The sequence below is a fragment of the Archocentrus centrarchus genome, chromosome 11, assembly GCF_007364275.1.
Source record: "Archocentrus centrarchus isolate MPI-CPG fArcCen1 chromosome 11, fArcCen1, whole genome shotgun sequence".
Lineage (NCBI taxonomy): Eukaryota > Metazoa > Chordata > Actinopteri > Cichliformes > Cichlidae > Archocentrus > Archocentrus centrarchus.
Window position 1 is genome coordinate 19,823,890 of NC_044356.1, and position 25,847 is coordinate 19,849,736.

Below are 25,847 nucleotides of genomic sequence, written 5' to 3' on the forward strand. Positions count from 1 at the left end.
TAAATGACACATTATTAAAATAAAGCCACCTACAAACACTGATCCAACAATGCAGCAATTAAATATGTTCTCCTTCTGATATCAGATATCGTGGCGTATCATAGATAGTGAGCATCACAGAACCTGTGTTGCATGAGCAACATATTGTAATAGAATTGCATTGTGAGCTTCTCTGATTCCCAGCCCTGTGTGGTACTAGTAAAAGTAACAATGTTCTATGTCATGCGCTCATGTTTCCCCTCCTTGCCCATCCAGTTACAATAGCTGCTCCTCCATGAGCCTCATTTTGACCACTGACAGTATAAAAGATAGATGCAGTGACATAGTGAAGAGATCCAGTTTGACTCCAAGTAGTGGAGCTGAAGCCCAGCAGACAATGTTGGGGGTCCACCTGTGTGTGTGTGTGTGTGTGTGTGTGTTGGGACACCTGTCAATCAAGGTACCCATGCTCCTAACCCCAGTTTCCAGGTGGATACTGGAGTTAGGAGAAGGCAATCAGATTTCTCCAATAAAGCAATTAAAGCTTGGAATATCCTTCCAAATAATTTAAAAACTTGTACAGATTTTCTTCTCTCATGCTCAGCCTCGTGAGTCTTAATTTCGGTATGATCTCTTTTTTATATATATAATTCTGTATACGTGTGATTAACATTTTGATATTTGTGCTGTTTTTCATTTGTTTTCATGCATACCTGTGTGGGTATGTACATGGTTTGTGAGTGTGTGCATGTGTGTCTCCACTGACAGACTTTAACTGCATCTCACTGTTTTTTTATTTGCTCAGGGACTGCAGATGGAAATTAGCTAGGAGCTAAATCTGGTACAAAGCATTTTTTCCCTTTTGTTTGATAAATGAATTTTGTACATAGTCCCTGAAAGAAATAAACAACAAACAAACACAATAAATAAATAATCCACCCTACTTATTCTTATAAGGGGGGAAACTACCCAGGCCAAAACTGTTTTTGTACTAAGCTGTAAATATGTTTTTAATGCTGCAAAATTGGGTGTTTTAACATAGGAGGGACTGACTCCCATTTGAAGCTGCCTCAAGCGGCTGCAGTTTTTTTCCACTTATGCACTGGTTTCATTTTTCAGCTCCAGACTGCCCGTTGGCGGAGGTCTCTTTCCTGTTTAAAGGGAGTTTTTCCTTCCCACTATCGCCAAGTGCTTGCTCATTGGCGGTTCGTTTTGACTGTTGGGTTTTCTCTGTAATTACTGTAGCGTCTTTACCTTAAAATATAATGCTCCTTGCAGCTACTTTTTTCATTGTGATTTGGTGCTATATGAATAAAATTGAATTGAAAGGCTCTAAATTGCCTTGAGATGCATGTCATGGTGAATTGAGGGCTATATACATAAAACTGACTTGAACAACAGAACACTGATCACTGATCTTATTTACACCACTGCTTTTGAGCTGAGATTCCAATTCAATGTGTCACAAGACAGCAAACTGTACCTCAAAAAGGCCAAATCGTCTGCAACAGCAAAGAAAAACTGTGATCACAAGATGCAACTAATCAACCTGTTGTTTAACAGAAATGCAACATTGTTTGGGTTAACTGGGATGCATCTTATTGGAACTGTGCAGCATTACTTCCAATACTAAAGCAAAGACTGTCTTGAAGGCCGTTTAATGTCTGTGTGACCACTGATAAAGTTATATGAAATTAATTTTGGCACAATGACCCAAAACAATAATAACTCCTCTATAAATTAGTGAAATGACTGAATCAAATTTCCACTTAAAAAAAGAGAAAAGATTTTGTTAATCAGCTGGGGTCCTCCAAGTTCAGTCATCTTGAATAAGAGTTTTATGTCTTTATTGTTTGAGCTTTCCTGAGTCGTTTAAAGAGGGTGAAGCTCATTTAGAAGTGGGTGCACAATCTCTTCTTAATTAGACTTTTGCAATACTTGAATTGGCATCTGATGGTGGCTTCATTCATGCACACAGCCTTGATGTTGGATAAGAATTTTGAATTCTTACATTCCTAATTAATAATTTCCAAGGATGTCACTTTCTGAACTTCAAGTTTGATGGTTACTTTTTTAGTGGGAAATGTTTGACATAATAAAGAAATTCTTGAAATTTCAGTGACTTTAGACAACCTTTATATACTTTATTGCCATAAATATTCACTCACCATCCAAATCACTGAATTCAGGTGTTTCAATCACTTCCATGGCCACAGGTGTATAAAACCAAGCACCTAGGCATGCAGACTGCTTCTACAAACATTCGTGAAAGAATGGGTCACTCTCAGGAGCTCAGTGAATTCCAGCGTGGTATCGTGATAGGATGCCAACCGTGCAACAAGTCCAATTGTGAAATCTCCTTGCTATTAAATATTCCACAGTCAACTGCTAGTGGCATTATTTCAAAGTGGAAGTGATTGTGAAGGACAGTAACTCAGCCACAAAGTGGTCACCAACTTTCTGCAGCCAATTGCTACGTACCCCCAAACTTTATTTGGCCTTCAGATTAGTTCAAGAACAGAGCTTCATGGAATGGGTTTCCATGGTTTAGCAGCTGCATCCAAGCCTTACATCACCACGTGCAATGCAAAGTTTCAGATGCAGTGGTGTAAAGTATGCTGCCACTGGACTCAAGCAGTGGAGACATGTTCTTTGGAGTGACGAATCACACTTCTCTGTCTGGCAATCTGATGTACTAGTCTTGGTTTGGCAGTTGCCAGGAGAACGGTACTTGTCTGACTGCATTGTGCCAAGTGTAAAGTTTGGTGGAGCGGGGATTGTGGTGTGGGGTTGTTTTTCAGGAGTTGTGCTCAGCCCCGTAGTTCCAGTGAAAGGAATTCTTAATGCTTCAGCATACCAAGAAATTTTAGGCAATTTCATGCTTCCAACTTTGTGGGAACAGTTTGGGGATGGCACCCTCCTGTCCCAACATGGCTGTGCACCAGTGTCACAAAGCAAGGTACATAAATACATGAATGAGTGAGTTTGGTGTGGAAGAACTTGACTGGCCTGCAGAGAGTCCTGACCTCAACCTGACAGAACACATTTGGGATGAATTAGAGCGGAGACTACGAGCCAGGCCTTCTCGTCCAACATCAGTGTCTGACCTCACAAATGTGCTTCTGGAAGAATGGTCAAAAACTCCCACAAACAAACTCCTAAACCTTGTGGAAAGCCTTCCCAGAAGAGCTGAAGCTGTTATAGCTGCAGAGGGTGGGCTGACATCACATTAAACCCTATGGATTAAGAATGGAATGTCAGTCAATTTCATATGCATGTGAAGGCAGACAAGGAAATACTTTTTGCAATATAGTGTATTTCAGCAAAATACTATTGTGAACAGAAAAATATTCTCAAACCCAGGTTGAGAAGTCTTTCTCTCACACTCATCATCTCTGGCAGACAATGGCGAGGGGACTGCCCAGTGACCTACTGCTGACCGCCCAGCACTCTGCAAATGCTCCTTGAGAGGAGAAAAGGGTTGGCTCAACAACAGAGGCTGAACAGAGTGGATTTAAAAAATAATAAATCACTCATATATCATGTCCTTCTGCTCATAAAGTTCAAATGTGTTGTTTTCTTCGTTTCGTTTTTTTTTTTTAATCGCTTCCTCCATGCCTCAGTGTAAACTACTCATGTATACACCTATTACTGAAAGAGATTGCAAACCTGCCAAGTTCTCTGAGGAATAAAATGTAAAATTTTAACCAGGGCCACAAGCATTATGATGCATTTGTGATGGATTTTCTTTCACACACAAATCAATAAGTAAGATCTGTCTGCTTAATGCAATAATAGGCTATTCTCTCACACCATGACCTAGGTCATAAAAGAGGCCTAAAATTCACCATCAGAGTCACTAATTGATAACCATATTCTGTCCTTCTGGCTGAAGGTCACTGTGTCTTTTTCTCTATGGAGAGCTAATAATCTAAGTGAGAGTATGAGCCACAATCCATCTCCATTAAATTAAAGGAGTCTGGTCCCACAATGTGACCTCTATTCACTACGATTTATTGCATGGACAAAGTAAATGAACATTAAGCACAAAGGACATCCAGCTAATGAAATAATCAGCCCGAAAGTTAAGTCAGTTAAGAGGAGAATAGAACAGTAGTTGAATAGAACTGCAGATAAGTAAAGGCCTGGGCATACATTCCTTTGAATCACCTTTGTGAAGGTCTAGTGGTTTATAAGTCTATAGTCTCCATGGTCATTTAACTCAGCATCTCCATGGTCATTTAGCTCAGCATGTATGGCAGCTCTGTTCTTCTAATTTTAGAGGTTACATGACTTGCTCAAATTAACTGGCAGTCATTAGCTGGGAAACAGAATCTGACAAAGTAATGCATCAGTGCTACATGACTATTTCAAGTGAAACAAATTAGAGCACCCAGAGGTATTGCCTACTAAAAAACAGGGGAGGATGTTTCTCTCCTGTATTTAATATTCTACGAGAGTGGCATGACAGGAGGACCAAGTTAGTTTCAGTCTAAATGGGCTTTAGGTTTTGAACCACAAAGCTATTTAAGGGCACCATCCTTTTGTAGTTAATTTGTTAATTGCATTCAAGTGGTAAAAGACATTACTCTGATGTCAAGCGTAATTATATTAGATGTATTCCATGCGGTCACTAGATGGCGCTCTTTACTTGAACTGCTTCATTTGATCCTGCAGCCTATGGCACCAGGTCAAATACTGTTGCCAGTATTTCCATCCCTTAGACTCGTGTACTGCAAGTCTGTCAAATGAGAGAAATCTCAATCGTAAGTTCTGCAGCTGCTGAACTGAGTCCAAATACAGATTATCTTAAAGGACAGCGATAGGCTTAGTCAGCATACAATCAACAAAACAAGGCTCCACAGATCCAAAAACAGGGATTGCTCTGGATTTTCATAAAATCTCTTAAGAAATACATCTCCTTCATTTAATTTCAGTCCAGTTTAGTAGGACAAAGACTTTCATAAATCATACAAAGAGGTTAAGCTATAAGCCTAACAGAAATCCAGATGTAGGTTGATGAAAATCTGAAGCCCCCTCACACTGAAAAAGCATAATAATACTAGATTCTACACTGATTAAATCAGTTGTGCCACTAACTTGAGAATGAAGAGCAAATGGGGCATGTTGCATCTGTGAACTAAATGACAGCTTGAATGGAGGAAAGACCTGTACAACAGCCCTCCTTGTAGCTGTGAAAGCCCCAGATCTCTATCAGGGAAACGGGACCCTTTTCAGTTCCGGATGAGGGCACATCACCCTCACAGAGAGAGGTGTCAATTGGTTTCCAATGGGGAGACGGAAAGGAGGAGGAAAGGAAAAGTAAAGAGACAGAGGAACAAAGGATATTGGCAAGTTCCCAAGCGGTGCAGGTGTCTGCTTAAAAACAGGCTGCACTAGCGCATTGCACACTCTAGGCAAGTGTGGTCCAGCCTGAGCAGGACCCGAACTCTGAGAAAACAAACCAAGCTTATAATAGTGAAAGCACAGACGGAAGGGCTGTTGCTGCATGTGTCTGTGTATTTGCTACACTGACCTTCGTACAGTGGGGTGAATAGATCCTTTCAGGATTCCTACTAACATCAGGACACTTTCTGATTTTTTTTTTTTTGTCAGGTATTACTGCAGATAGACTTTACTGCATACTTGGAGTCTTTGATCGCCATGAAACAAACCTGGAAGCGTGGTATTACATTTAATTAACTCTTAAGGCGCGTCTACTGGGTTAAAAGTTGCAGTTGCTGCTGTGTTGCAACCCCAGTAGCTGTTAATCGTTGTCATGCATTATGTCAGCTATGGCTCCAGGATGTACAAACAGTGACACCCTTTAAATACAAACAGAAGGTCACTCAGCTGTCGTTATCAGCTTATAAATGTGCTACAAACTTGGCAGGCGCTTCCAAGTGGGTGTATCATTTTGTAAAAACGATTGTTTTAAAAAGCTCCGTCAATAAAAGGACGCACGTCATTTAACAGGGACACATGAGTTAGACACTTTGCACTCATTTAAGTCATCCTAAAAAAAAAAGACAACTCAGATAATCCTTTTCAAGTCGAGCCTGTATCTCGGGAAGGTTTTGAGTGTTTTTGCTCAATTTAAAGTTTACACAAACTCACGTCAGAATGTTTTCAGGCTTCATGGTTGGACCCTGACGGTAAAGTTTACTGTCGCCACTCGATACAAAGTTTAAAGTTGCAGAATAAGTCGTTACAAAAAACACGTGCGGCTGCAATTTCCAGCCAGGAGGCGAAATGAATAGCTAACAGGTTAGCATGAAGTATGACGTCAAGTTAACTGGCGATGTTGCTAGCAACGCCGGAAGTAAGAACACTTTTCTTTTTGTATGAGGCAGTTGATATGAGGAAATAGCAAGTGGAAGTAATAATCTACTGTAAACAACCCATGTATCAATGCCAAGCATATGGTAGTGTCTCGCTAACTTGGATTCATAATTATTTGGATGAAGTATTTTTAATTGAATAGGTTAGGTTACTGAAAAATACACATTCACATTAGGTTTCTATGTGGCGTACATTCATTAGCAATGATATCATATGTAAACATGCACTTATTGTACATGTTTATTTATACTTTATTATTGTTAAACTGGCGTCCTTAAGGGCTTTTATTTGAAAGGTTGTGGCGGAATCTCTAAAGTTAGTGTTATTGTGTTGACAGAGGTCAGGAGCCCAGTGTGGAAGAAAGGATGTGGGTATGCTGACATCTGCAAGGCAGAGGTTTGAGTGGGAAACGACTGCAGCCTGGGTGACAGACAACGGCCTCAGCTCTCTCGAAGAACCTCCGAGACATGTAACTTGTTGCGAAGGTAAACTTAACACCAGCTAACCTCGTCTTTCTTCAGAAAAATGCTTTCCCAACTGCCATGTAACGTAAAGTTCAAAGTACAGATTGTCCGTGGACGATGTCGAGAAATTAATTTGCGCTCCTGACTCGTTTAGCAGTAATTAAACGCAACACGGTTAATAACTCTGTTAGCACTAATGCGGACTTTCTTTGAAAGTAGCAGGAGGTTATCATTTAGCCTTCTAATAGCTGCTAATTCCAAAGGAGGCTTTCGAAAAGTTGAGATTATTCTTCCTACACACACACACATACACACACACACACACACACACACACACACACACATACACACACACACACACACACACACACACACTGCTGCGCTATGTGTGTATTTATTGCGACCTTCATCGAGGGGTCACCGGTAGCTTTCGCCCCCTCTTCTTACTGTACGACTCGTTAGGATCCAAACATTGATTTATTTTGACAGATCCGGAGACCTGTTGCTGAACTTGTGTGTTACGACTGCAGCTGTACTCGAGACAGGCGCTCGCTGCTCCAATCTCCATTCTCATTTCCTTTAATCTCTTGGATCCTCTTTCCTCATAAGTGAGAATTAAGATCAAAGTTAGATCATTAGCTAGGCTGTAGGGAGGGAGATGGTGGTGTTAATGGGGTTTACTTGGTATTTACTTTTGCTTTCAGTTGGAGCACCTGTCTGCTCTAATAAAGGAAGAGGAAGCTCTGTTTTTAAAGTGTATTTCAACTGTGTTTAAGTTTGTTTGTGCGTCGGAGACAACTATTAAATTAAGTTTGTCATCATCGATCATTACATCCTGGCTCCTGTCTGTCAGTACCAATATACACAGAGTGCAGCTAAGAGCTGTTTGCGTTGCTCACATTAGTCAGTGATCTTGGTCTTCTTGAAATTAAATAGGGAGAGTTGCTTTGCAAGCATTGCTTGCATAACCTGTTCAACTACTGCCTCTTGGATATTACATGAGTTACAGCTCTTGGTTGACAAGGAAATGAGCCGTGTAATATATGCATTACATAATGTTGATTAAGGGCTGACAGTAGAGAGAAATTGGGACTTTATAACATCAGAATATTAAGTGACTCCATCATCTAGCCTTATTTTATCAGTTATTGACCCATCTTTTCATTGCTCTCGGGGTGGAACATGCAGCAGAGATTGCAGCTCAGGAAACCAATGCTATCCCCTCCCCTCCTTTTTTTTTTTCATGACCAAAAAGCAGGTCAGGATTAAGGCTGCATCTTAGCCCTCTGCCCCCATCCTTCTTGCTCCAAGCAGCTCCCCAGTAAGGCTATCAGATTCAGAGAGAGTGGAAGGTGTGATGGACTGCTAATAAAAGGGGGTTTTGTTTGCAGGCGTCTCCATTTTGAAACCTCAGGAGTTCAGAGTCCTCTGGCCACAGCCCAGACTGGAGTGAAAAGGCTGCGCTGCTGCCTCGAAGGACTCACATTGGCAATTGAGTTTCTTTTTACTCTGCACTGCAGATCCATACACTCCTTGATTTTTCTATTTGCTTTAAAGCGTTTCCTCAAAGGCCATTTTAAGTCAAGCTTTTCTCATAATTAGCTTTTTTTTTAAGTAGAAACTATCCATCATTAGGCTGTGCTGTGAGGAAGGAGAAGCCCTGCTGTGGCGTGTGGGACTGTGTGTGTGTGTGTGTGTGAGTCTCAGTGTGTCTCTGTGTTTGTGTGTGCATCATTATTGCCACTAAGCCTGTCTGACATTAGCTGGCACTACCGCAAATGGCACCCTGCTCTAATATTAATGCAACACAATTATGTGATTACATCCAGATCAGTGTCAACATAGCTAAGTGGTCTGTTTTTTTACCGCAGGTTTCTTTCAGTTTTTGGCACACTAAGCTGATTTGGATGTTGAAATCGCTGTCTTTGTGTACCTACAAACCCAGGCAAATCCTATTTTTAACAGAAGCAAAAAAAAAAAAAAAAAGTATTTCTCTAATTCCAGATTTTCCTCGCAAGTTTTTAGGCAGATGTTTTCTTGCAATAAGCCTTGAGATATATGTCTCAGTGGAAGAGAATAAAAACCTTAAGATCAAAAGACCTGATGATTAAGAAATCGGGTCTTTTAAAGGGTTTCCAAGTTAATGCTGAGCTAAACCCAAATATAAACAAAAGGCATGCTTAGACCTGTCTGTTTGATCACTGTCTTTAAGTACGTGTCTGCTTTGCTGCAAATATGTGCTATATATGTTTATGGTATTCAACAAAAAAAGAAGGAAAATTGCAAATGCTCAAAGACTGAATTACTTGAGAAAACTTTTGGATTTAGGGACCAAAATCTGTTCATACAAGGCACAGATGTGAGAAACATTTCTGGTTAGACTCCGTGTGATTCACTGGGACTTAAACTGCTCCATTTTAATGAATTTTATCAGGCTGACATATCTCTCGTTGGAGTGCATCACAGGCTTAATTTATTCGGCACATCGCTGTACTCCGAGCCATAATTTAGCCTCTTCCATCTTTGCAATTTGTATTTAATGAGCATCTTAATGCGGCCCTGAGCATGCAAGCATATTTATGATGTCGGCGTTGATTACTGCTGGTCTGGTCAATAGGAGTAGCGTCCTCAGGGCACTTGTGCATTTAGAGGCACACACAATCTTTCATGGATGTAAGTGTTTAGATTAAGAACTTGGGTTCTTTCTTGATTAAACCTTATCTAATAGGAAGAGCTTTGTTGAGATGAGCCCTGATGGTCAACCCCATTCAGTGGCGTTTGTGGTTGTCTCCATTTGCAGTACATCTGTGATTCTAACTTTTGTCTATTTCTTTTTTTTCCCTCCAGAGGCTTGTGTCCTGTAAGGACACCCTGAAGCTCAGCCTGTCACCACGTCTCCTTGGTGCTTCCCATCATGAGGGGGCGCTGTTCTCGAAAGCTGGGCATACTGGCCAAGGCTGGCTTCCTGCTATGGGTGCTGTGGCTGGGCTATCTTCTGCTAGAGCGCTCCTCTTTCCCTTTCTCTTCCTCTGCAGATGCCGAGGTTAAGGACCAAAATGTTAGACCAAGACAGCTGGTTGTAGAGGAGAGCGAGAGTGACGAGCAGCTAGCTAGGCCCCTGTACATTAAATCACCACCAGACAACAATGCGCCAGGGGAGTTGGGCCGGGCCACACACCTCAACCTCAGCCCTGAAGAAAAGAAGCAGGAGCAGGACAGTGTGGAGCACTATGCCATCAATATTTATGTCAGCGACAGGATCTCCCTCCATCGGCATATCCAGGACCACAGGATGAAAGAGTGAGTAAAGAAAAAAGAAAAATAACCCATTAGTCAGTTACTGAGTGATGGACTGTGGCAACCAGTGGAGTGGAGTCACTTAAATGGTTTTTCTTTTTAATGATTCCTATTTTCTTTGAGGCTCTAACCAAAACACATGGCCTTGAATATTGCCTGGAGCGTCTTCTATGCTACAGCAGTGACAAATTGCTCAGTAGAAATTAAGTCGAACTCTTTATTGGAATCACTTTTCCACTGACAGAAACAAGGATGAAGTCTTGTGTGATGCATTGCAGGGCTTATTGAAGTTGGTATAAGCAGCTCTTTGTCTGAATGAATTCATTCCATCCTCAGTTGTTGTCAGCAGCTCTACTCCTGTGATGAAACACGCTGTGTGATGCCTTTTCTTTTTACCAGTTTCTGTTTCGGCAATTCGGCCCGTCTCTTCCCTTACTGCCTCACATGCTAATGAAACCCAGATGTTGTATCAGTATCAACTTAGTGAGGACCATTATTTGATTGTGTAAAGGCTGTGTGTTTGTTTTATATACCCTGGAGTATATTAGTAAAGCATTATAGATACTTTTTAGGAGTGGATTTGCAATCACAGTTAAATATAATTGTTTACTGTCATTGAACATGCCAAGCTAAATCTTATTTAAACTAGAGACAGAAAAATGAATCTCATCAGTCACCTAGGCGTAACTGGAGTAAGCCATTTTACCACTGGGACACCCACGCACAAAGATCCTCTCACCAAGTTGAGAAAAGTGCCTCAGAAGCTGAAAGTAACACCCTGTTCCTATTCAAAAGTGACGTCAAACCAAGAGATATTCCTCATTATAATAATAATGATGTTTGTTTTTTTTTATTTGCATTTCACATTTTGGTGGTAAGTCAAGAAGACTTGCTGATAGGGAACTGATGAGTTGTCTCACTGCTAACATAATGATGTGACACAGGATACACTAGTGCTCTGGGCATTTTTTGTATGAACATACACACACACACACACACACACACACACACACACACACACACACACACACACACACACACACACACACACACACACACACACAAAAGTCAAATGAGCTACTTCTCTTACCCTCAGAAGCACTGTGTTCACAGTGCTTCACTTTCATCATCTAAAGCCAATCTGCTAAAAAACCTGGCTGCAATAGGAAACTGGAAAACAGTCATGGACTAGGTGCAGAACTACAACAAACATATACACCACTTTAAAATGAATAAACCTGGGAGGACATGACCCATTTGCTTAGAGTGTTACGAGGCCTAAAGCCAAACAGAAAGACTACCTCATCTGGAGCAGTCTGACAACAAGGACAATTTACCGTTCCCAGATCTCACTGCGTGTAATAATAGCCACTCATGGCCATAATTTAGTCACACAGCATGCTATCTGACAAGCAGCGGAAGTATATCATCTGACATGACAACAAAACAAGTGTGTAAGTGTATAAATATATAATATGTTCATACAAAAAATGCCCAGAGCCCTAGTGTATCCTGTGTCACATCATTATGTAAGCAGTGAGACAACTCATCAGTTCCCTAACAGCAAGTCTTCTTGATTTACCACCAAAATGTGAAATGCAAATAAAACAAACAAAAAAACTGCATTTATGAAGTGAATTGTTCAGTTTTGGTTTTGGGGTTTAAGTCTTCATCAGCTCCTCCTGACACAAAAGGACCATGTTGTCACCAACTTCGGATTCATTTACTGGTGCTAGGCTGCTTACCTTCCACCGACTAGTGTCATTTTCAGGCAGCAAACTCAAATGAGTTAAAAACCTACAGAGCTAAGTGCCCATTTAATTACATATTTATAATGTGAAATCATTAATATGAGTCAACACTGGTAGTAATAGGTGATTCGTGCGGTTTTTAAACACGTCAACAGTAAAACTCGATATGCTGAATTCTATTTAACCAGCTTAAAAGTAGCTGGCTGTCTGGTGTCTGAGTGGCATGTCAAAATGCAATGCACCAGCTTCCCTGGTGCATTGTTGTCTGCCATTGCTAAGGCCTACATCACACATTCTTACAAGAGGTTTGTCTCTATACAAACTACTGCAAGGAATGCTATTATAATGAGGAATATCTCTTGGTTTGACGTCACTTTTGAATAGGAACAGGGTGTTACTTTCAGCTTCTGAGGCACTTTTCTCAACTTGGTGAGAGGATCTTTGTGCGTGGGTGTCCCAGCTTGGCATGTTCAATGGGAGTAAACAATTATATTTTAGCTGTGATTGCAAATCCGCTCCTAAAAAGTATCTATAATGCTTTACAAATACACTCCAGGGCTTCCAGCAATATCATATTTGTTATACTTTCACCATCTTGAGCTTACACACAGTATTTGCCCTCTTTGTTTTTCATATTTCTCCTACCTCTCCGTGTCATATTTTGTTCTCATTCTCTCTCTTCAATTCCCAGTTTTAAATTTTTCAATTTTTCTCCCCTCTCTCTGTTTGGTCCCATTTTTTTCCCCTGTTGTCTCTCCCAGAGCACTGCTGTGGTATGTTGCTCATTGGTGTAATATGCTCCCCGCCCCCATCCATATTTCTGCAGCTCTTTATTGTTTTAATGACTGCCATCTGGATTAAGACCAGACACCTCCTCCTTGCACACTTGTCGCAGAGGCTGCTCTAGCCACATGAAAAATAATTTCATGCTTGTATGAGTTCATTTAGAGTGCTGTTGTGTCTCTGTGAATATACAGTACACTAAAGCTTATGTCAACTCTGTCTCTCCCTCCACCCACACAAACACACTTGCATGCCTCAGATGCCGAAGTAAGAAGTTTGACTACCGACATTTACCTACCACCTCTGTGATCATAGCCTTCTACAACGAGGCCTGGTCCACCCTGCTGAGGACTATCCACAGTGTGCTGGAAACAATACCTGCCATCCTCTTAAAAGAGATCATCCTTGTTGATGACTACAGTGATCGAGGTTTGACACTCTGCACTTAAACCGTCTGTAATTTTTTCTCAGTAGAAGTAAAACCGGCAGAAAATTGTCCTTCAAGCTGGGAAACAAAGACGACTGACAGTCATGGCCTAGTTTAGTAAACCAGATGAACCAAATCTCAGTTGCATGCTGCTTTGATTTTTGTCACACTGACAAAGTACAAAAGGAGCCTGCTATATATAGAAATAAAGATGCTATCTATAGAGTGACGAATAGTGAATACCTTTGAATATATTCCAGAAGCAATTAAAAAAAAAATCCTCTGAAATCAGTCTTGATACATTTCATGTCCTGACAAAGTTTAAATTTAAGAACAAGTCAATATAATTCTTTAGTAAGCATCTGTGTGAGACAGTCAGGAACTTTAGCATGAACATCTTGACCTCGGGAACAGCACAGCAGTAACAAAACAGTCTAAACTCTGCATCTGCCCACTGGCTTTTAGAGTGCTTTCAATCACATCTCACAGTTTTTATCATTGAATGGAATGCCTGCTTTCTGCTGACTTGTGCTAACTCTGAGAATGATACTACTTCGTCTCAGAAACTGGATATAGGAGCAGCTTGATGTCTGTCTGTCTTAATGGAATTAGTATTTGGTAGCAGAAAGTCTAGTCTGTGTGGATCGGAGACATTACACCATAATGATGACCTCAGTGAGCACTGAGTTGCACTGACATCATTTCCTTTCCTTCAACCACTCTGACCAGTTGGAATGTTAGACATGCCACTCCTAAACCAGACAGTCAGCCAATGGAGGACCGACAGCTTTGTCCTGTTTAGCCAGTTAAATAGAATCTAGCATATCAAATTTTAGTGCTGACGTGTTTAAAACTGCATGAATCACCTACTACTATTTTTTTTTTATAACAACATTGACTTGAATGACTGAATTCACGTGATAAATTAATAAAATGGACACTCAGCTCTGCGGGTTTTTAACTAGTTTGAGTTTGGAGCCTGAAAGTGACACCAGGTTAAGCAGCCTAGCACCAACAAAAGAATCCGAAGTTGGTGACAACATAGTTGCTTTGTGTCAGGAGCTGATGAAGACTAAAATCCCCAAAACCAAACCTGAATAATTCACTTCATAAATGCAGAAGTGATTGTGTGTCTGTCAACTTGTTTTAATACTTAGTTTCTTGAAAATCATTTATACAACTTTAAAGAATAACCAGGTTTGTTTGAAAAGGGAATAAAGCGTTAGTGATAAAGATGTTTATTTCCTCGTGTTTGTGTGTGTATTATGATATAGGCTACCTGAAATCCAAGCTAGCCGACTACATCAGTAAGCTGGAACGTGTGCGGCTTATCCGCACCAACAAAAGGGAGGGGCTGGTCCGTGCACGTCTTATTGGCGCCACCTTTGCCACCGGTGATGTGCTGACATTCCTTGATTGCCACTGTGAATGCGTTCCTGGCTGGATTGAGCCTCTGTTGGAAAGGTGCCTAAACGCATTTTTAACAAGCTTAACCAAAAAGAAATAGTTTCAAAGCTTTGAGATTCACATTGAACCAATCCCCCCCCCCTTCATTTTCTCCTTCGCCCTACTTTCTGCATGTTATTGTTTGTCAGGATTGGTGAGAATGCGAGCACAATTGTGTGCCCTGTGATCGACACCATCGACTGGAACACCTTTGAGTTTTACATGCAAACGGATGAGCCAATGATCGGAGGATTTGACTGGAGACTGACCTTTCAGTGGCACTCTGTCCCTGAAGTGGAACGCAAGAGGCGCAAGTCTCGCATTGACCCTATCAGGTAACAGTATGATACTTCCCAGGGCCTGCCCGCATGAGAAATCACTTCATCAGCTTGACACATGTCAGTGTAGAGAGTGTAATCTAGCTTTAACTGCAAATTTGTCACCCTACATGCTTTATTACTTATTATTAACTTATTACATTGTACTTTTATTAAACCCCAACTTTATCAGGATTTGTCCTGCATGCAAAAATGTGGCTCCCCAAAAGAAGTTTTGGCTGTCTCCCAAAGAAAAATCACCATGTTAGTTTTTAAGTAGGGTTTCATTTACTCAAGAATAACATGCAATTTTTGTTAACTGAATGGCCACAGTAATATGAAAATTCATAGACTGCTGTTAAGTAAGGTAACACAGAGAGTTTTCTTAACTTTATTCAGACCAGTAGTGCTTGTATGCATAGTTCCCCAAAGGCCCATTGTGAGCCAGGAGAAACACTGACTGTGTGACTAATCTTTAAAGCACTGGGAAATCCATTACACTTCCTGCTACCTTATCATTTTCTCATTGCCTCGGATAATCAACCTGTCTATATTCTTGTCCTCCCATCTCTTTGCTACATTTGACATCACTGATCACGACATTTTAATACCGATCATAGTGCATTGATGTTAAAGGAACTTCAGTAGGCTAGTTTAGGTTGTGTTTATCAGTTTCCATTTTGTCTCACACAGCAGGCTGTACTTCCTAAACAGTTAATGTAATACTTTTGTTAAACCCACTGAATTAAAGTTGAAAGTCTACATTTCAGCCACATCTTGATTGCTTGATTTAAAATGCACTGTGTTGGTGTACAGAAGCAAAATTACAAGAATTTTTTTTTCCACTGTCCAAAAACTTTGTGGACTTAATTGTAGCTTTGCTACTTCTTGGCTGGACTATTTATATTTCTTACCATCAGGGCATCCCAACAGTCCTCCTATAAGCTTTCAGCTGATCCAGGATATGGCATAAGAAATATCGCTCCCAAATTTTCATTGGCTTCCTGAGTAGAATTAAAAATCCTGCTCCTCACATACGAAGCCTTTAATGACTAAACCCACCGTATCTTAAAAACCATGGTACCATATTATCTCAAAAGAGCACTTTGCTCCCAGATTGCAGGTTTACTTGTGCTTCCTAGAGCCTTCAACTATAAGCCCCTTTCCTGGGAAGCCAGCTCCCAGTATGATTTAGAGACAGACACCCTCTCCACTTCTAAGGTTTTTCTAATCTTAGAGTTTGTTAGGAAGCCCATATGCCACAAGGTTAGATACCAATGTTCACTTATATATCACTATTACATGTCATTAACTTTGTGTGTTCTGTTCCATAATGTGTGGTTTTTCCTCTCTGTGCTCTTTTTTTTCCTGTTCCTTTCTGCAAGTATGCCTTACCCCAGAGCCTCTGATCTGTGCTTTTCTTCTTTTTCTTCACTTTCCTCTAACCCCAGCTAGTCAAAGCAGATGCCCCCCCCCCCAAGCCTGTTTCAGCAAGACATTTCTTCCTGTTAAGGGGAGTTTTTTTCTCCCCACTATCCCCAAGTGCTTGCTCAAAGGGAATCACTGAGTTTCTCTCTGTAATGGAGTTGAACATGGCCATGATAAAATGATTTTGTTATTCTTGTATTCTCACAGGTCTCCTACTATGGCTGGGGGATTATTTGCTGTTAGCAAGGCCTACTTTGAGTATCTGGGCACATATGACATGGGCATGGATGTGTGGGGAGGAGAAAACCTGGAGCTGTCCTTCAGGGTGAGTTAATTTTCCATCATTCAGAGTCTGCTTAACCACCACAGCGCCACTTATCAGTACTAGAGTCGTGTGCTGCTTTTAAAAAAAAATTGCAAAAGACTGTCTGACTTAGTTTGTTACCAGATCTGCTGTTTGAAGCCTAGACATATTTTGACTGAACTTGTTTTTTTTTTTTTACTATGATAGAGAGCAGTGAGAAAGATCATTAAATTTAGGTTCTCATTACCGCTGGGAAAATGTTCATAGTGTGTGCGCTTGTGCGTAGTTGTTGTGAGAGAGAGACACATGTCAGTGTCAGATCACAGTCAGCCAGGTTATCTGAAACTGTGCCCTGATATTGGCTGATACCTTGTTGTGATGTTGGTGTCGCTTTTCACTTGTTGGCATCAATCAAACTGGCACAGATTTTAAGCTCTGCGCGCGTCTGTAGCAGGGGCACGCAAGATTAGGGATTGTAAATTGGGTGCGTATGATTTATAGAGTATATTTGGTTGCATTGTGAAGAAGAATGTGCTGTTTGGCTGAGTGATATGTTATGCATGTGGAAACAAAAATGCCTCTCACTGGGACTTTTTCCCATACATAATTTATGTTTAGTGAATTGGTTTCTAGGTCTCCTTTTTTGGAGTACTGAAAAATACTGGTGCAGCATAAAATGATTGCTGAATTAAGTTGGAAAGGACTGTCTTCTATTAGTTCTTACACAGGGCAAAAAGAACGTTGCCAAGTATTAAGAAATCATTAATAACCATTCATTCTTGGGGGGGTACCTGTGGCTCAGTAGGTAGAGCAGGGCATCTATTAATTGGAAGGTCAGCGGTTTGATCCCTGACTCCTCCAACTTGTATGTCAAAGTATGCTTGGGCAAATTGCCCCAATGCATCCATCGGAACATGAGTTTAACTGATTTAAAAAAAAAAAAAAAAAGCACTTGGGTGAATGAGGATTGTAGTAAGAAAGCACTTTGAGTGCTCAAATTGAGTAGAAAAGTGTTATCTGAGTCCTTACAGCAGCAGCTTTGGGGCTTACTGCCACCTCTCCTTTTTCCATGACCTGTAATATACGGACTTAAAGATAATCTTTAAAAAACGGAATCATCGTGTTTAATGTTTTATGGAAAATTGTTTGCAGTCAGTGACTGAACCATGAAGATCAGCACATGCTTTGTATCTTCCCTGGCGATACTCTTCTAGACTGTGACTGCTGCTATCTTAAACTCTGGGGAGGCAAAAATGTGGTTTTGGAGCCGCCTCCTTTAGCGAGAACTACCACAGAGCCAGTTTTAAGTACTTTGGCAGGTGTTTGTTTGTCTATGGACAGATTTCTTCAAAATGATAATGTCACAATAGATCTGATTCATTGCAGCCCATTTGACAAAAAATAGTAGTCAAACACAGGTGTTACTATTGCAGTAATGACTGCTCTGATCTGTTTCGGCGCCGAGTCCTAATTAAGGTGATTAGTAACAGCTGCGTTTGAATATGAATTCATGTCGGAATGGCTGCAGTGAAACAGAGCACGATGCAGTCCAAAAACTTCACAGGTGTGTAGCTGACATCAGACATATGTCCGAGACTGAAGGTAGGTGAGGTCCATCAAGTAAAATGCACAGGAAATGGGTGGGCCAAGTGTTGGTAATCTCTATAAACATTTCCCTGCAGCGAGGTGGGTGAAGCTGGTAATGTTTTAGCCTCGGGGGGGTCTGTCTGTGTAGGAAGGTTGGGGCGTGTGAGAGATGATAATTGCAAAATGTTGTTCTGGAAAAATCTGGTGTTGTGGAAACAACCTTCACAGGCACCTTGATAAATGTTTATATGTCTGCCTGTGGACAAGTATTTCCTGTTTCTCATTACTCAAATTTCACATCCTTGACTCTTCTCCCCACATCTTAGTCCCTCCCACCAAAGATGTGAGCTGAGGAGGCGAGGAAGGGACACAAGGGTCAAGGACTTGAGGCAACAAGTGTTTAACAAAATGAGACATCCTTGCCTCGGAGCCTCATTTTAAAGCAGTGTCAGTTAAATCTGAGGTGTGGCAAAGCTGCGTTGTAAATTGTTTTGTTATAGCCCAAGCTGGTGCTGCATTTTATGGCCTTCAGATGTAACAGTATTCATGATGTTTTATATTACCGGCTGGTTTTGATTAAATTTAAAATAGGGCACATTTTTAATCACACACAAGCAGCGAAGGGCAGACAGTTTGATCATCTTAAATAACTGGAAAAATGTATGAATAAAAAGGACTAGTTGTTTGAAGTGTCCTCTTCCTGCCATGGTTTATGTATTCCACCTGTGTACCATGTTTCTTTTATACATTGTAGGTAGAAATACTCCAGCACAGAAAAGACTTGTGCATCCTTGATTGTAGCTCCTCCAGCAAGTCTGTCCTCCTTCCTTTCCTGTAGGAATTGAGGTGTCCTTCAACAAGGCGTACTGAGAGTAATTTCCAGGTCGCAGGCAGGAGGATGAAGGACAGAGAAGACATAAATTAGGGAAAAGAGAGAAGTAACACAACCATGCATGATGCAGCTGCTTAACATGTGTGAGCTCAAAGATGGGTGTGGTAACCCAGGAGTGCTAAGTACAAGTGTAACTGGCAGGGCACAATAGTTGCAGCTCTGAGTTTTTGGACCGCACACATCTGGGTTCAAAAAGTAGAGGAATGTGTTACAAATTAAAAGGAATTTGAGGCATCAGGTAGGAGGGATAATTACTGCGCCGCTCTTTATGTTCAGCCCAATTTACATTGCCGTTCAGCAATCATCTTTGTACTTGACCTCCATTTTCCTCACAAACACAATCCCTGCAAGTTTCACGATTCTATCTCTTCTTTACTCTTGTTGTGGGCACATTAATGCAGACAAATTGTAGGAAGATAAATTGCATCCGTATTGATGCGTCATGTAACAATAACCAACAAAAATGGTTTAATCTGTTGTATGTCACATATCTGGCACCCTCAGGTGTGGCAGTGTGGGGGCAGCCTGGAGATTCATCCCTGCTCTCACGTGGGGCACGTGTTTCCTAAAAAAGCTCCTTACGCGCGGCCCAGCTTCCTCCAGAATACTGTTCGAGCTGCAGAGGTTTGGATGGACTCTTACAAAAAACACTTCTACAACAGGAATCCCCCAGCCAGAAAGGTAGGACACTTAAAAAAAAACAAAAAAAACCCAAAATAAAACAAAGCAAAACAAGAAATAAAGCATTTTAATCAGTAAGTCTCACAGCAGAAGTGGCTGTGAAGGTGAACGTTTCCTGCATCATATTTGGCTTGCCTGTTTACATGCTTGTCACTCAATAAATTATAGTTAAACTGAAGCCCTGCAGTCATGTTACAGTGTCCAGCATCATGTTTGCACAGTAAAGGGTGGTTTATTTTTGACATCAGATTTAGATGATTCATATAACTGACCTTTGTAGGTGTTGATATAAGATCACTATCTGCCTGACTGGGTTAGGTGTATGTGTTTGTGCGAAGGCGTGTGTATGGTACGAGTGCTGTGCTTCTCAGGTTCTGAGTATTGGGCACCATCAAAAATTCATGTATCTCAGTTTCAGCTATCTGAAAAAAGTGCATTATTAATGTCAGGGATCTTTGATCAAACAATAAATTACCTGGTCAGGGGAGATTGAACACAGCACTGCCAGACCAGATCATCAGCTCCAAGTCTATTAATGTTGCTGTCATAATGTTTCATGCAGCTATAGAGCGATAGATGTGCTACTGGTTCTGATTAATGACGTCTATATTTTCATTGAGTACATTTACTCACATTGATTTAACATTCTAACTTCTTTGTTTTCTTTATTTAAGAAGCTGCATTTCTACACTGTTTGTACCAATTACATTTTTGCTATATTCTGATCTTGAAGCGCTGGATCAGCCAGAAATCTTTGGACTGAAATAGTTTAGCATGTCTGTGAAGGCTGTCTTGTTATAACCCATCCTCAAATATTTCAAAAGAATGAGATGTTGAAGTTGTGGACCTGCTGGGGAAGAGTTCACGCCTTACCAAACACAGCTTTTCAAAGTATGCACAGTTGGCAATTACCTAAGTGGTTTCCTGGGAATCTCATTTGAATGTGGTTGCTGAGTTATAGGAGCCGGATTCATCCTTTATGTCCAGGATCTAAATATTTGCTTTAGAGGTTTGACTGTTGTATTTTAGCTAATCCATATCAGGCCCTGACACCAGTATAGTTCACTTGGTTGAGCAGGTGACCTATATACTCTAAGACTATTGCAGAAGCACAGGCTTGATCCACCCTACATAATGCGTGCTCTCTCTCTCCCAGCTTTCCTGTCCACCCTCAACTGTCTTGTCATAATAAAGGCTTAAAAAAAAAAAAGCCCTAAAATTACTCAAAAATAGTCACCAATACTCCGCTGAGCTCCAAACCTCCTCTGGCATTAACATCATCACAAAAACTGTGCACCAGGAGCTTCACGGCACAGCCAAGCAGATCCTGTAGGTGTAATGTGCATGTGGCCCAGTATTTTTGTCCATATAATATATGTTTTCAGGAAAGTGTGATTGATCAGCAAATTTAGTCACAATGTTTAAATGAAGTGATACTGTCATATTATGGAGGTGCATTCTTAAGCAGCTTCTAAATGTAAACAGCTTTTTTTTCACCCACAACAATGACTCATTCATTGTGTTCATTGTGCTTTACAGGAGAAATACGGGAATATTTCAGAGCGACTGCTCTTAAGGGAGAGGCTGAAGTGCAACAGCTTTGAGTGGTATCTGAAGAATATCTACCCTGAACTGCATGTACCTGAGGACAGGGAGGGCTGGCACGGGGCTGTAAGTGTCTGCCTTTCAGATGCTGTTTCTCAATTCTGTTATTGATCTCGTCATTTCTTGACTGATGGCAGATCTTGTTGTGATTTTATATAAGATAGCAATGTAATGGCGTCTTCATTCTTGATTACAGGCTGAAACTAAAGTATTAGAGGGAGACATGATATGGGAACAATCCAGCTGAAAGTGAGATGGCTAGACTAAGATGAAGGCTTTGAAATCCATTTGACTGGGCTCAAGACTGTTATAATTCAGACATCTTGTTAGGTCTTATGTTCTAAAATACGTTACATTAAATGCTTGGTTGGCTCAGTGCTGGATTTAAAATAATTCTGTTTTAGCCATGGCAATATCACTATTTTGTCTGAAGTCAAAAGAAAATCCCTTAAAGATTTCTTCTTTAGCTTAATATCCAAAAATCCACCACTTGTCCACATTACATATTTCAGTGATAGCTGTGAAATCAGATGCTACAACAATGGCATTGCCCAAAATCTCAAATGATCTGCTGTCTAAAATTTGCATGCACACCTACAGTACAGGCACATAGTCAAAGTATGGCATTATTGAGAAAATTGACGTTTTCTGATTAAATTGGGAGAAGATAAATCTTATTTCATATTGATTAATAGGTGTGTGCTGATGTGGAAAATAAGCAAACAGCAAGGATCAATCTGTTTTTGCTTCTTGTGATATACCATCATTTAATTGTTTAATCAGATGACTGAATCCACCATCTTCAGAGGTGCTGGTCCCTGTGTAGCCTTAAAGTCTGACCTGCCTGCAGAGAATAAGTCCAAGAGAAGAGAGTCCTCACAGGAATCGATGAACAGTGCCGCATTTCAGTTGTTATTAATATTTACTGTTCTCCTCCTGCCAGGTGCGTAGCTCAGGAATACATTCAGAGTGCCTCGACTACAATGCTCCAGAGCACAGTCCCACAGGTTCCCACATCTCTCTGTTCGGCTGCCATGGCCAGGGAGGCAACCAGGTACGTCGGGCATTTCATTGTTTATTCTTTCTTGACACAATCCCACTGCTTTTCTTGGCCCCGTGGTAGATACATCTCGAAATGTCAAGATTCCGCTAACCCCTAAAACAAGCTGCCACTGTTGATTCCCACCAGAAAAATTACTCTTTGCTGGTGTGTCCAGCATGACTTGAATGTAATGAATGGGAAAACTGAATGCGGTAATGCATCCCCACAAGGCTGGGAAAAAAAAAAAAAACAGGTGCATTTGAATCACCGGTGCTTTTTTATCGGATTGTCTCCCAACTCCACTATTGGATGGTTTAGAAAGCAGCAGATTATTTATCTGTGAGGATGTATATTTAATGTTGGAGTCAGACAATAGGCAGAACTTCTTTCTGTGGATCTTCAACCTGGCTGTTATCTCTGATTACCCCATTGATGCACCGCATCAGGTGTCCTCAGTCACAAAAAGCGCCATGTGTGACTGAAAATCGATGTTTGAATGGCTTCTCAGTGAAACAAAAACCTGAGGGCCCTTCACCACCTCCCTCCTGCCCCCTTCCCTGGCCCACATAAGAACCACGTTCCATTTAAAAGATACATGAGCCTCACTGGCAGAATGAATGGCACTGCCTAGATAAATAAGTTTGAAGCCAGAGACGGTGGACCCCGAGTAAGTCTTTCATTAGAAATAACCATAACGGGCCTCAGTGCAACTGAAAGATGTATGAGATGCAAAGAAAAGGATGGGCAAGTATGAAGATTGATTACCTGACCCTTCGCTTAACAGGTAGCCCAGGGAGCATTGCAGCTTTTGTCCCACTGGGCCAGGTAGTTGAAATGACACCAGAGGAGAAGAGTTGGGTTTGTGCTCATGTCTGCTTGATTGAAAGGGCCAAGGCCCCGTCTTTGCTGATGAGATCCCTCGACGCTACTCGCTGACACACCATGCAGTGCTGTTATAGCCGTGGTGCTACAGCAGAGTATAACATCCTGTAATCCCGGTAGGGTAAAAACTGCCAACCTGCACTAATTGGCTTTCTAAACAAAAGAAAGATGCAGCAGAAGAAGAAATGGGTTTTGAGCTCTTTCAGTGAAATTTAGTAATACAAGCTTGTGTCAAATAAATGCATTTTAACTGTATATACAGAACAAATGGCCAAATAGCTATGTCTGTCCTGCTCTAGTACTTTGAGTACACGTCTCAGAAGGAGATCCGTTTCAACTCGGTGACAGAGCTGTGTGCTCAGGTCCTCGAAGGACAGACCTCCATCGGGATGAGACACTGCCCTCATGATGGGGAATTAAAACCTCCCAGTATCATCTGGGAGTTCAGAAAGGTAAGGAATAAAGCATGTACACCCCCACCAAACTTTAGCATATTTTACAGGTTTAGCATATTTTCCTGTAAATTGATTCCATGCTTTTTAACTTTGAACCTTTCAGGATGGGACCATCTATCATCCACACTCAGACATGTGTGTGACGGCCTACCGCACAACAGAGGGCCGCACGGATGCCCAGATGAGGCGGTGCATCCCAGCTGACAAAGCCCAGCAGTGGAAGTTTGAGTGGTAGAGGGAGGAAGTAAGACCGTAGCAGGGAACCTTAAGTGGCCTTCTGTGACCACAGTGCAAATACTGTAGCGGACATCTGACCCGCTGCTCACTTTTGTGTTACTCTTCAAGTCTGCACTGCAAGGGGATGGCAAGCGGAGAGGGGGTGGGGGGGGTGTTGGAAAAAGTAACTTTAAGCCAATGACTCACCAGACCAGTGCTTTTAAACCTATATGAATACCTACAGAGGTGAGGTCACCAGCTGAATTATAGACTTTCACTTTTGTGTTGCTTTCATCCAAGTGCCTCTAAACCAGTGTGGAGTACACTGCATACCTGGAGTGTCATTGTCATCTTGTGGTCTTGCAACAACTTGAAAGCGGTGAGATGTTTTTGTTGATTGTCTAAGCACATGAAGCAGTGCCTTCAAAGAGAACTATTCGCAGAATGATGTTGCACTATAGAATATTGCCTTAATGTGCAGTTAATATTATTTTTATTATGTCCTCATATTTGTTAAAAAAAAGAAAAATTGTGAAAATCAGGCTGCTGGAAAATGATGTTAGGAATGTAAGGTTGGCAACATTTTGTCCCATACCGGTTACTTCCCAACATGCTCCATCATGTGAGGGGAAGCTGCTGCGGTCATACTAGATTGATTCTCAATTCTATCTTTTGTCTGTGGAGCTAGTTTCGTGACAGAATTCTGTCTGAACAAGATTGGAAGTATTCATTAAAGTGTATTTCACCCCAGATGGTTTATTGAGTCGACACGAATGTTGTGATCTGATCTCCCCCGTTGTGTAAAATTAAGAATACCCTCTAAACCCATCTGTCACTTTGCTTTTAAAAGTGTCATCCCTAGCAAACCTGTGCGTGCCAAAATGAAATGTGCCAGTACTTATCAGATTTATTTAGAGCATTTTCATTTCTATGAAACTATAAACAACACTGGCTTGAACTTGGTTTTTATTTAGTCACAAGAAGCCTTAAAGGGAGCAGCTCTGTGCCAGTTTTCTTAAGACTCCTGTGTGTAAGTTGTACTTGAAGCTGCATCAGAAACACTCCTGTTATGTTTTTTCTTTTCTTTTCTCTAAAGACCACTTTAGTATTTCTATTGGGATCAAAATACCAAGAGATTCAGCTGCTGGTGAAATGATTTTTTAAAAATGTTTTATTTTGGCAATCCTTTACCACTGAATAATGTTTGGTCTCTGTGGCAATTTGAATTTATGAATATATATTCATACTAGATTGTGAGATGACTCCTATTGTGTGTTAGCTTTGTAAATAATGTTTGGTTAAAGGGACCGGGGGGGGGGGGCACAGTACTGATGAAAAATGCAGTGAAAACTACTGATAATGCAAAAGGGACGTTGATTACTTGATATGAAGAAGAGGTTGGACTGAAATGGAATGGGGAAGGATATTTAACAAAACAAGCAAAAAAACATTGTTGGGATAATTGAAAGAATAAAAGACTAACCACAAGTACACCTTCATGTTGTTTTTACTTGCTTGTATGAATAGAATATTGTACATTTAAACTATGAGAAATGAGAAGCTTTTCATTATATGAAATGTAAGATAAAGCAAAGAGAGAAATGTATAAGGTGCTGCAACTACAGTACGTGTGCGAATGTCTGTTTTCTTTCTTTTTTCCCTTTTTCTCGTGGAAATGCAACAACATGCATTTCACATTTGAGCGACCAAAGAATAAAACTGCTGCTGTCCTGGTCAGTACAGCTCACTCCAGTTGAAGCATGGATTACAGCATTCATAATAATTTGGCACCACCTACTGGTAGCAGCTCAGTACTGACTGCATAAAAGGATTTTGTTTGCTGACTGTGGAAACGAAACCAAATGTGATATATTAATGTTTTAGTTAAAAGCTGATGTACTTTTCACCCCCCCCCCCCCCCCCCTCTGTCTGCGGGCTCATTAATGTAC

At 40.9% G+C, this 25,847-nt stretch overlaps 1 protein-coding gene across 1 annotated transcript; it reads left to right on the forward strand.

Moving 5' to 3' along the window:
• Positions 1–6,655: 6,655 nt before the first annotated feature.
• Positions 6,656–25,517, forward strand: poc1bl (POC1 centriolar protein homolog B (Chlamydomonas), like). Its single transcript, XM_030741905.1, has 11 exons — positions 6,656–6,806; positions 9,633–10,085; positions 12,876–13,045; positions 14,318–14,507; positions 14,639–14,824; positions 16,442–16,559; positions 19,522–19,698; positions 21,238–21,369; positions 22,247–22,357; positions 23,527–23,679; positions 23,786–25,517. The coding sequence occupies exons 2-11, from the start codon at positions 9,700–9,702 to the stop codon at positions 23,915–23,917; spliced, it is 1,755 nt and encodes a 584-aa protein (XP_030597765.1). The 5' UTR covers positions 6,656–6,806; positions 9,633–9,699; the 3' UTR covers positions 23,918–25,517.
• Positions 25,518–25,847: the final 330 nt, after the last annotated feature.

Bases quoted from the DNA above. Each gene is read 5' to 3' on its own strand.
- poc1bl (XM_030741905.1), top strand. From the start codon at position 9,700: ATGAGGGGGCGCTGTTCTCGAAAGCTGGGCATACTGGCCAAGGCTGGC. The intron at 14,508-14,638 runs GTGCCTAAACGC...ATTGTTTGTCAG, and splicing joins ATTGAGCCTCTGTTGGAAAG to GATTGGTGAGAATGCGAGCA. The intron at 14,825-16,441 runs GTAACAGTATGA...GTATTCTCACAG, and splicing joins TCTCGCATTGACCCTATCAG to GTCTCCTACTATGGCTGGGG.